Source organism: Conger conger, chromosome 8 (assembly GCF_963514075.1).
Source record: "Conger conger chromosome 8, fConCon1.1, whole genome shotgun sequence".
Taxonomy (NCBI): Eukaryota; Metazoa; Chordata; class Actinopteri; order Anguilliformes; family Congridae; genus Conger; species Conger conger.
In genome coordinates this window covers 22,034,311-22,047,046 of record NC_083767.1, presented here as the reverse complement: position 1 = coordinate 22,047,046, position 12,736 = coordinate 22,034,311, and the positions used below count along the sequence as shown (strand labels likewise).

Here is a 12,736-nt window from a genome sequence, read left to right as displayed (position 1 = left end):
GGCTCCACAAGTATCCTCCACTGCCAGAACCTGCAGGTTCTTTCTGTATAATATACGCCGTATCCGTCATCTCCTGACTGAGAAAGCCACCCAGCTCCTAGTCCAGGCGCTCGTCATTTCCCGCCTGGATTACTGCAACTCCCTCCTAGCCGGTCTCCCAGCGTGTGCCATCAAGCCCCTCCAGCTGGTCCAGAATGCTGCAGCCCGCCTGATCACCAGTCAGCCCAGGTCGGCTCATGTCACCCCGCTTCTCATTGGCCTCCACTGGCTTCCTATTGCCGCACACATCCGTTTCAAGGCCCTAGTGTTGGCATTTCAGGCTGCTAAGGGGACTGCCCCACCTTACATACAATCCCTGATCACTCCCTACTCCCCAGCTAGACCACTCCGGTCTGCCAGCTCTGGTCGCCTTACGGTTCCCTCTTTACGTGCACCTGGCGGTCAAGCTGCACGTTCACGCCTGTTTTCCGTTCTGGTTCCTCAGTGGTGGAATGACCTGCCTACCACTGTCAGAACAGCAGAATCCCTCCCCCTATTTCGACGCAGACTCAAAACCCACCTTTTCAAACTCTACCTTAGTCCTCCCTCCTGATTTCCCCTGCCCCTCCTTTCTGATATCCCTATCCTTGTCTAACCCCACCCCCCAAAAAAAATAAAAAATTTTTTTGATGACAACTATGTTTAGAACAGCATTTCCTGTGTATTTTGCTAGTTTCTGGATGTGATGCTCTGACTTATGGTAGAACCTATGCACTTGTAAGTCGCTTTGGATTAAAAGCGTCTGCCAAATGACTAAAATGTAAAATGTAAAATGTGTAGGCTGATTCTGCTTCAGACATTTCACAGATTTCCAAATATTTGGTGTATATTAAAGGAAAGTGCTTGCAGTTGCACTTGGCAATTGTAATATGCCTACTACTATGCCAATGTAAATGTGCTGAATTTGGACATTTGAAAAACAAGCCAAAGACAAATATTGCTGCCGACAACACAGCAAACCAGTGTTGGAAGACATTCATAAGTCATGCTAAGAAGCATGATGTAAAATGTCAGGAACAGGATCTGCGTTAACACAAAAATGAAATCGAGGTTTCTTTAGGAAGAGTCCTGTACTTTATCCACATAGCTGCTGAGGCTGGTGGAGGTGCTCACTGTACAAAGAGCCACTCCAGTTTGAATAATATATTGTGAGCAGTACAAGGTTGAGTGGTATGCTACGACTGAGAGGGCCTGACAGCATTCAGAGAACTGCTGCATTTGCACCCACAGTGGTGGTTATCCAGAGGAGTGCGTTTGTGTTTTGGGTGGAGGCAATGCAATGCAAGACGGCCCCTTTCAGGGACCCAGCTCGTGAGGGCCAGACGAGGCCCCAGTATGCAGGCCCACCCTGTTCTGCCCTGCAATATATAAACCCCCCTCAACTCAACTCAACTCCCCAGCCTTATGCTTAAACTCAAGTGTTGTTCTTCCTCTACCTGCATGTGTGGACCTGCTCTTGATGAAGATTAAGATTTTTAATTGGCCTATACTGTCATACAGCTGTTTCATGATGTAATGAAAAAGCATTCACAAAACAGAAAGGAAACCGAAGCTTGTATAAACTACACATTACCGCGTGATTGATGATGTCCAGAGCTTCTAACGTTACTGAAACATCAGAAGGGGGTTGGCTGTTTCGAAAGTTTTGGCGCTATCCCGTAACTGACAAGCTATAAAAGGCAATGTGACCCACTCATGCGTTTGATGAACAACTGAGAGAAAATGGAGTATGCAAGTTTGAGGAGCACAAATAATTAAATACTCTTTTGTCACTTTAGTTCACAATAAAATAAAAATGTTTTCTATTGCTCCCCTCACATGAAATACCATGTAAATCAAAATCATGGTTAAAAACCACTATAGGCAGTAGGCTGTGTAAATATTTATATGTAGTCTACAGTATCAATCACTTATACCGCTAATACTGCTTGCCGACATTGTAACATATTTTCACCAGCTATTTGGAGAATATTAATGCACATAATATGTACACCGATGAGACAAACATTATGACCAATCACAGATGAAGCTAATAACACTGATTATCTCATAACAAAGGCACATGTCAAGGTCTGGGATATATTAGATGGTAAGCAAACAGGCACTCGTAGTCAAAGTGTTGGATGAGGGAGAAATGGGCAGGTATAAAGACCTGAGAAACTTTAACAAGGGCCAAATCATTATGGCTAGACGCCCGAAACGGCAAGGCTTTTAGGGTGATCCCGGTCCGCAGCGGTACCTACACACAAACCGGCGACAGGATGTTTGGGGGCCCAAGGCTCATCTTGCGCGAGGGCAACAAAGGCTATGTCATCTGGTCCGAACTGACAGAAGGCCTACTGTGGCACATGCTGCAGAAATTTCTAATGATGACCCCAGTGCATTGCACCCTGCTGCATATGGTGCTGCATACCCACAGACCGGTCAGAGTGCCCATGCTAACCCACTGTCGAAAGCGCCTACAATGGGCATACGAGTGTCAGAACTGGACCTTGCCCCAATGGTCACCTGGTTCGATGAGTCCCATTTTCTTTTACATTATAGGGACGGCCGGGCACATGTTCACCATTTACTTAAGGAAGAGATGGCACCAGGATGCACTGTGGGAAGAAGATGGTACAGGGAGTGTGATGCTCTGGGAAATGTTCTATCGGGAAAGCGTGCATGCATGTGGATTTCAATTTGACACGTGCTGCCTACCTAAACATTGTTGCGGACCAGGTACATCCCTTCATGGCATGGTTTTCCCAGATAGCAGTAGGATAATGCACCCTGCCACACAGCACGAATTGTTTGGGCATGGTTTGAGGAACATGAAGAGTGTTGCCCCAGCCTCCAAATTCCCCAGATCTCAATCCAATCGATCATCTGTGGGATGTCCTGGATCGACCGATCCATGGCACCTCCACCGTGCAAATTACAGGACTTAAAGGATCAGCTGCTAACATCTTGGTGCCAGATACCACGGGGCATCTTCAGAGGTCTTGTCTTCAGAGTCCATGCATATTAGGCAGGTGGTCATAATGTTTTGGCTCATCGGTGAACATTACAGCAATTTTGTAAGTAAACCTGATTTTCAGAAGAACAATTAAACACATGTATACTTTTATTATTCACTTACTGGATTGAAACAATGAAACAAAGCGCTGTATGCTTTCCTCGCTGTCTCGAGTTAATGACTGCTAGAATCTCTGCAAACCACCAGATGTCACTGTTCATCTTTTCTGGCACAATGAGGAAGACACTTAAATTGCTGCACAATCTGCCCATCACTACAGAATTTGATAGCATGAAATGGAAACACTTGCACAAGTACTAATTACACTTTTACATAAATACCTAATGCTGGCTCTCTGACAAGTGATGTGCAAAAGGATATAGCTATGTGATTCCTCAGCGGTGCTTTGATCAAAATGAAAAGGAACAAGCTGGTTAACTGTCATAAGCCAGACAACAGAAACCCAGGGAGATGAGACACCATAACCAGCCAGTGGTCAGTTCAAGTTCATAGGACATAACCCAGGGTTTTGCTGGATTTGGAGCTTAATGGGGAAACACTCCAGTTTGGAAGCAGTCGGACATTGCAGACTGGAAAAGCAACCGTATTTAGCATAATAAATTAAATACTACTATGAACATGCAGAAAGATTTGGTGCATGCCATATAAGTAATTTTTTTCCGGAGAGCAAAGCACTCCGACTTAATATGCTGCCCTTACAAATTGCTTTTAATCATATTATGATTGTTTCCTGTCCTTGGAAGTCATATCATATCATGCAACCATACGGTTATTACTGTGCCAGAAAGAAGTAAAACGATCCCACAAATACTATGTTCACATCATTGTGGGAGTTTTACAATGTGCTACAAATTGTTTAAAGGAGTAACCTGGTGGTTGGTCACACTTTATAGGTCTTTATATGCAATTTGCATATTGAATATCCTATTTTCAACCGGTTAGGAATGTTGTAGTGCATCCCCCAAGGATAACCCTCCCCTATAACTTGTGACCCACAAGCTTGCGCTGCTGGCCGACAGGAAAGTGGAGGGTAAATGATAGGCATTTATATAGCTGTACAATTGATGCCTCTCTTTCACACTCACACACAAATATTTTGAGACTTTCAATTGAAAAGTACTGCTGACTCAACTGCTGGTGTTTCAAATCTGGTTGTGGATTAAATTAGCAACAAAAAGCTTCTTGCAAAAGTTGAGATGTCGCCTACTATATAATCTTTAAAATAACGGATGTTGCAGCACACACTTAATTGACAGTCTCCAACCTCACTTCCAAATTTCAAGAGGATAGAAAGAACTTGGCAGGGTCAATAAAGACTGAACTGATAACCCATGTTAGTTGTTGTTATGGGGCTGAATTTAGTCCCACCTCCCAATTCCTATAGAGATCCACCTGAAAATAAGATATCCAGACTCTGGTAATGTTGATAGGTCATGAACATTGAAAGATTTTTAACTGGCATTACAAAAAAATTTAAATTTTTATTCAAAGACATCACATAGGCAAAAAACAAATACAGAGTAGAACTCCAAATAAAAGAATCGCATTTACACTGGTTTAGTACTGGCTATGAAATATATCTCCAAAAGTGTCCATCCTCTTTTTACTAATAGTTTAAAATGGGTCAATCTGTCCATCATAACTGGGGCTGCTCATGTCAGGGGCCATTAACGCAATTTAGCTTAGTTAAGTTTATTTATTTTTACTGATGCAGCAAGATTATACAGTATACAGATTATACACTTTATGATACTGTCGTATCTTACAACTTTGTCTCAGGCTAGCTTCATCTATTTTATAAACAGACATTGATGAATACTGGATACAATAAAATAAAAACTTCCACCACCATTGTAATATTATTAATATGTCTTTTGACATTTGAACATTTCCTTTTCAAGGCTAACATCTGTTTGCTGTATGCAATTTCTCATGGCCTTGCCCCACCACCACTTCAAGGAGTAAAATAGTGGTTGAATGGGACACTTGCCACTTGACAATTAAACAAATGTGTACAAGTTTTTTTATTATTCAGTCTTTTAGATGCATTCAAAAACATGTCATCCTACATTTCCCACTATAAAGGTTCACCCAAACTGTCTGGGCATGGCAATGAAAACTATCAATTAGCTATGACGTGAGACTGTCAATTAGTTATGAATGGGGCGACATTGGCTCAGGCGGTAAGAGCAGTCGCCTGGCAGTTGGAGGGTTGCCAGTTCGATCCCCTGCACTGGGTGTGTCGAAGTGTCCCTGAGCAAGACACCTAACCCCCAAATGCTCCCGACGATCTGGTTGGTGGCTTGCATGGCAGCCAATCACCATTGGTGTGTGAGTGTGAAAGAGAAGCATCAATTGTACAGCTATATAAATGCCTATCATTTACCCTTCACTTTCCTGTCGACCAGCAGCGCAAGCTTGTGGGTCACAAGTTATAGGGGAGGGTTATCCTTGGGTGATGCACTACAACATTCCTAACCGGTTGAAAATAGGATATTCAATATGCAAATTGCATATAAAGACCTATAAAGTGTGACCAACCACCATGTTACTCCTTTAAACAATTTGTAGCACATTGTAAAACTCCCACAATGACAACAAGATCCCCAGCAGCAGGGGACTGTTACATCAAACGCCGGGTCACAAAGTTCAGCAGGACAGCTTTTTCAGTTAAAGCAGCCGTGTTGTGGAATTGCCGACTAGTATCAGAGACTATCAGCAGTACTTTTAAAAGTTTTAAATCCTGCATTAAAAAATGGCTGAAACAAAATCAGTCTTGTACTCATTAGTTAATCATTAACCTGCTGTAATGTTTGACTGTTAGGGGTGCCGATAATTTTGGATAACTGTGGATGTCAGAAAAAATGTGATTACTAAAATAAAAACATTGAAACATGAAAGTAAATGGATTGAATTAAAAGTATAAAGGTTTCCCGTACATTTTAACGTAAAATGTCTGTCAAATAAATAAAGGAAAAGCAATGGTGCAAAAAGTTAACCCAAAACAGAAATTGCACATATTATTGTCCCCAACATGACACATTTATGACTTGACATTGTCTGCTGTGAAACAATACAAATTAATAGTACAGTCATTTTTACATTTTTCTAGATTCAGTCAACCATGAATGAAGTGTCTATATAGACAGATCCAACATTGCCCTCATATCACTGATCAAAGGGAAAGCCACCTTTTTAAATTATCTTACAACATGTGGCTTATATCAAACAAAATATTACATTACCCCTCTACCTCATATACAGGTAACACTAATGCAACTTTTGTTATTTTGGTTCTGCACTTCAGCACACTGGATTTGAAATTAAACAACAAATACAAGATTAAAGGGCAGACTTCCCCCATTTTAAATTAAAATATTATACACTGAAATGACCCTTCCAGAACAAAAAAGGAAAAACATAACACAGTAAAACAAAATAACATCAAGGGGGCACTGGCCCTGTACTTTCTTCAGAGATATCATCTGGTTCAACTACTGTAAGCAATGGACTTCAGCTCCCTGGGCAGTTTAGATAAACAAAATATGTTGTTGGCACCAACTGACTAATGATTCTTGGGGGAATACCGTTTAGCCAAGATATCTTCAAGTCTATCTTCCCACACAGATACACAGAAGCCCATGCAGAACTATCGTGTATATCTCATAAAAACCTCAGTAATAAACCAGCCAATCATAAACACCTGATCAATCACATTTTGAGTGGTCAGATTGATTCAAATGATATAACTGCATCATTTATTCAGGTATACTAACACACAGAGAGAAAGGCATATTCAGTGTTTCTATGTGCTTCACACAGAATTCAGTCTTAAGTTAGTTGGAAATGACAGGAGCAATAGGATTCCTTTTATACGAATGTGGTGTTATGAGTTCAAAACATAATACAAGCGCTCTTTAAATCTACTGTCAATTTCAGAATCTCATCAATGCCTTGCTCTGCATATTTCCCTCTCTTCCTGGTCTGCCTTTTGCCTTCCCCCTGTTTTTCATTTGCTGTTTATCCTCTCCCAGTACATTTAAATGGATGTCTTTCAATGCCCTTCTCTCTTCTTCAAACAGGAAACGGCAAAGAGTTTTCATGCCTGAGTTTTCTTCTCCTGTATTTGCCATTGTTAACATGCCCTCCTGAGAAATGTCCTTAAATGATGGCTTTGTATTTATTGCAACTCCCAGTGCTTTACGCAACTGTGTTTTAACACGTTGTGTGGTCCCCTTCGTTGCATTCAGAAGCACCTGCAGAGCTGATGGGTAGAGCTGGTCCTCTCCAAGCTTCAATACAACCTCAGTTATAAACTCTGCCATCATACATATCATGTCCTGTGTCCCTCTCAAAGCTTCTCTGCTGAACCCTGCCAAATAATCAAGTTTATGCTGATTTTGCATAACCTTGTTGTGTAATAATTTATACAGAATATCCTGTACTATAGCCATAATGGGAAAGGCATGTTCCATGATGCTGTAACTTTTACCATCCTTTGTATAGCTGTATCCACCAGTGTGCAAAGAAACTAGCTGACAGCTGTCCTGGAATACCGGAGAGCCAGAAGTCCCGTGCAAAAAACTTGCATCATAAGTCATTACATGGGGATTGTCCATTAATTCAAAGTCCCATTTTTCCTTCCACAAAGACTCCATTATTTCTGCAAGGTGTCCACGGTTCTCTGAAAAATACCTGCAAAAAGCCATGGGTCGCTTTTCAAATTCAGTGATGAAAGTAATACACATTTTTTTCTCATCCCCCTCTGCATGACCGATGATAAAGATTTTACCCTCCTGTGGAGAATGGCTGCACTTGCTAAGAAGTGCTGGTGGCAGAAGGTTTGGAGGCACGTTTTCCTCTGAGCCCACCAGCTGCAGTAAAGCATAGTTCAGTGGACGGTATGAACTGTCATGACCATATCGATATGCAGTTACCTCAACAGGAATTTTCCTGTCAGGCAGCTCATCAAAAGTGACTGTAAAAAGCTGTGAAAGCTGTTGCATGTTGTCATTTAAGATATGCAAGACAACATGAGCATTTGTTAGAATGAATCGCTGAAATAGAAGGAACCCTATGCCACAGACTCTACCGTTAACGCACACCTTACAAACTGATTCACCCAGTTTCAACAAAGTTTTCATTTTTGTCATTTCTATTGCATGTGTGATTTTCCCAAAGTTCTGGAAGTCCTTTCCATTTTGTATCTTCATCACATTGTGAACCTAGAAGAAAGGATCAGATCTTAATTTTTTTTATTTAAGGAGAGATTTGATTAAAACTGCTCATTGTCTTTTGTCACCTTCCCATGAATTAGATCAGGTGTCATGCTCCTCACCTGTGGTCCTGTAGTTGCTTCCTTCACGTTGACAGAGGGCGTTTGAATAATCGGCGTCATTACTTCCTTCATCTCGGTAGACTGAAAAAACAGAGGAAAAGTACCTTCATTTTTTGTGCATCTTTAATTTATCTTTCTATTTGTCTTCCTAATTCCACATTCTTCCTTTTCCTGTTAACCCATGATCTTATTATTTGTATTCACTGGCTTTATTTAATTTGAAAGAAATTTAAATGCATATATTGCAATGACATATTGTATGCACTGCACTCCTGGCTCGGTGTACAAAATTACTTTTGTGCTTATTAAAAGGAATATGGCTTGAGCTTTGTTTCTGCTATTTCACTTTTCAAGATAGATATTTCTAGCTTCTCACAACTCTGCTAGCAAACGCACTGACTGTTGAAAAAATATTATGCCTGACTCTCTTGATTCCATTGAAAACAATCCCTGTGTGCCAATGTTTATCCTCAAGCCCTCAAGAGGCTATTTCGATCTAAATCTACTAGGGCCTTGAGTGCACACCTCTTGCATTGTAATGAAACAGATTGTATGTATAAAGGAATCATCATCCATGTACCTGACTCAGCAAGATTAATTTAATCAGGGTCCCAGTTCTGGTGCTTGTGTGTGACCTTTTAGATTTCTGCTATGCAATCAAGACACCAATGCAAGTGATGTCAAACAATTCCTTTTATAGTTTGAGGAACAACGGTAGGTCTATAGTAACTACACTATTCTATATACTATATACTATACTATTCTATAACATATTCTATGTTCTATATACTGTTTAACTGTATTTTTAATATATTTAGTGCCTTTATTTCTATCAATTAATTGAAATCAAGGCCATTAGTTTATAGTGTTGACTCCAGAATGTTATTCTGGGTAAAATTGGCAAATCAAGGTTTAATCCACTTGTAGTACCACCAAGTTCTGAAAAACTAAATGTCAAGGGCAAATAGTCCATTAGTCCAAATAGCTTGTGCTCTAATTAGCTCTAATAGTGGGAAAGGGGAGATATTCTTTGTACCAGTACATCCCCTGTAATCCACAGGGCCATGCTAATCAGTGTTATACTATACTCCAAGTTATCACCTAATAATATAATACTGTAAGTAAATGGCAAGATGCTTAAGTTATAGTTTTTTCCCTTTCCCTTCGCTTCAGAGTTTTTAAATTTTCACAAGAAGAGAGATTTCCTTGAACCTTTATAAGTTTGTTACATTTCAAAAATGCATATTTAAAAGAATAAGAATTTTACCACTTTACCATTCTTCCACCTTGACATTTTGAAGGTCTCCAAGTATTCTGTTTCTGTGACAAAAGAAACATACGTAAGAGGAATACAATATTGGTCCTTAGTTTCCTGATAACAATATGTGGCTTCAGAAAGTATTCAGGCCCACTTCACTTTTTGCACACTTTATTGTGTTGTAGATTTCATTTTAAATTGATAAAATTGCCATTTGTGCCCACTAATCTATATTCAATAACCCATGACAAAGTAAAAAGATGTTTTTAGAAAATTTTGTAAATGTATTAAACATTTACTGGAATCTCTCATTTATATAAGTTTTCAGATCCTTAATTCAGTACTTGATTCAGTACTTGCAATTATAGCTTTGAGTCTTCTTGGGAAAGTCTCTACAAGCTTTGCACACCAGTTTATCCCATTCTTCCAGGCAGATCCTTCAGGTCATTGTCGTGCTGAAAGGTGAACCATAGCCCCAGTCTGAGGTCACGCTCTCTGGAGCAGGTTTTCTTAAAGGACCTCTCTGTATTTGGTAGCATTCATCCTTCCCTCAATTCTGACCAGTCTCCCTGTCCCTGCCACTGAAAAGCACCCTCATAGCATGATGCTGCCACCGCCATGCTTCACCATAGGGATGGTATTAACCAGGTAATAAGCAGTTAGCAGGAGTTACATTTTTGTGTCATCAGACACGAGAATCTTTTTCCTCATGCTCACAGACTCCAGAGGGCTCAAGAGTGACATCCGTCTAGCCACTCTACCATAAAGCCCTTGATTGATGGAGTGCTGCTGAGATGGTCATCATTCTGGCAGGTTCTCCCATCTCTGCAGAGGATTTCCTCTGTTTGAGTGAATGTTGGGTGATTAGTCAGCTCCCTGACCGAGGCCCTTCTTGCCCAGTTACCCGGTTTGGCTTCACGGCCAAAGAGTCCTGGTGGTTCCAAACTTCTTCCATTTCACAATTATTGAGGCCTCTGGGAACACTCAAAACTTTAGAAATGGTTTAATACCCTTGCCCCGATTGCCTCACCACAATTTTATCAAGAGACAGTTCCTTGGACATCACAGCTCTGACATGCAATGTGAATGGTGGGACGTTATATACACAGGTGTGTGCCTTTCAAAATTATGTTGAATCAATCAATACCACAAATGGACTCCAATGAAGTTCTAGACACATCGCAAGGATAATTAAAGCGAACACCTGACCACAATTTGGAGAGGTACACCAAAGGGTCTGAATACTTATGTAAATGAGAGTTTCAGTTTTTGATTTTTAATAAATTTACATTAAGGAAAAAGTGAAGGGGTCTGAATACTTTCTGAAACCACTGTACATAATAACAATACTCATGCTATTATTATTATTATTATTATTATTATTATTATTATTATTATTGCAGTTACTACCACTAGGCCTTCTTCTACAATTACAAGGAATTTGAAGGAAGAATTTTACCAATTTATTCACTTTTATTCTCCGAGATTTCACTTTCTGCAATAGAAAACAGTGTAAAACTGTGACAAACAAAATAAACATCAAGACAATTCTGAATATGTTTGTTTTAAACATGGCTCAGTAATTGGAAAGAGCATGTGAACATGAGTCACCTTTAAGTATTGCGTAATCCTTGTCTGTTTTGTCGCTGGATGCCTCAAAGTTGATGGTTTCTACAAGAAATTAGAAATATCATAAAACTTAGTGTATAAAGCCATATTTTTAAGCTATTTCAGTTTTTGTTTTTATTGGTATTGTGCATAATGAATACACACTTCAGCATTTTGATTTTATCTCAATATTTTGTGTGAACACATTACTATATATTCATAAACTGTATATTCATATAAAAATATATATTTTCACTGTGCAATTCATCTGCCTTTCCTATATTATATTACTAACACTGACAATCCATTCTGTTCTTATAAAGCACTCAGTGTTGACCAAGCTGTAAAGTTAAAAGTTCATAAAGGGAAGAGTTTACTGTAGCCAGTCCCACACTTAGCCACATGTTTGCACACACCGTACCGTAGATGTATAGATGACAAAATGAAAATATGACTTCAAAGATGTTTTCATTGCTAATCTATGGTAGCTAACATTTTTCAGCAGAGCATATTGCCCGCAGTTATGCAATCAAGTTCATTGTTATGGTGATACATATATATGTATAACGCATGATTTATTCCCTTTGCAGTACTTAAAAATCACTTTGCAACTGACCAAACTCCATTGAACTGCCAAGCCACATTTATAAAAATAACTGAGATTATCAATTTAAATGTGTTTACCTCACAGATTTCTGGCGGAACTTCCATTTTCCTGCACTTTGTCGAAAGGGGAAGCAGTGCTCGGCTATAAAAAGAAATGTGCAAAAACGCTGTTCATAGCAAAATACAACCAAAATACTTATCAGACAAACACATGCACACATTCTGATCCATAAAAGCAAACAACAAACTTTATAATCCTGCTCAACTGTGGACCTTATCCGACTGCTGCCTGCACAAGCCACTTGTTGGAACTTGCACTTGATGAAATGTAGGAAAATCTACATCTGATCCAATCTGCTAGTTCTATTGTGGCAACAATATCAACATCTTAAATGCATCAAAGATGCAGAATACTCTGTATAATAGTAGATCCTAACACTGAGGAAATTATGAAGATATACAAAAGAGAACTCCACCAACTGCACATACAGATACTCTCACATACAGATAAAAAGGGGACTAAAAAGGAGACATGCATAAAAGAAGGAAGTAATTCCACCAATCATTTAAAATGGCGGGAGTAGTTTAACCAATCATGTTTAACATGGGGAGGGATTGTTCACTGGCGGGAAGGAAAATGGGAAATGATTCAGTGCCAAAGTTTGTAAGCCATTTTGGAATACTGTATTGTATTTACAGTACAACCCCATATTATCGATACAGTCCTGCAAGCTGTGGTTAATAACCTGTGCTTTTCAGAGAAAATTGCCCATGTTTTATTCTTTAATGTATGATTCCAACCTGCTTAGTTATTTATCATTATTATTTTAAGATGAATGCCTTGTGCCTCTGTAAGGTTTCCTTATTA

At 39.6% G+C, this 12,736-nt stretch overlaps 1 protein-coding gene across 3 annotated transcripts; it reads right to left on the bottom strand.

Moving 5' to 3' along the window:
• Positions 1 to 4,519: 4,519 nt before the first annotated feature.
• On the bottom strand, positions 4,520 to 12,364 carry LOC133134621 (serine protease FAM111A-like). Of its 3 annotated transcripts, XM_061250849.1 has the most exons (7): positions 12,117 to 12,364; positions 11,947 to 12,010; positions 11,266 to 11,325; positions 11,114 to 11,149; positions 9,672 to 9,716; positions 8,397 to 8,477; positions 4,520 to 8,283 (listed from the first exon to the last, which is right to left on the bottom strand). In XM_061250849.1, the coding sequence occupies exons 2-7, from the start codon at positions 11,971 to 11,973 to the stop codon at positions 6,994 to 6,996; spliced, it is 1,539 nt and encodes a 512-aa protein (XP_061106833.1). In that variant the 5' UTR covers positions 11,974 to 12,010; positions 12,117 to 12,364; the 3' UTR covers positions 4,520 to 6,993. The 3 variants fall into 3 exon arrangements, with proteins under 3 accessions (XP_061106833.1, XP_061106832.1, XP_061106834.1); XM_061250848.1 differs by having other exon boundaries at positions 11,947 to 12,364; XM_061250850.1 differs by having other exon boundaries at positions 11,126 to 11,149; positions 11,947 to 12,364.
• Between the last annotated feature and the right edge of the window lie 372 nt (positions 12,365 to 12,736).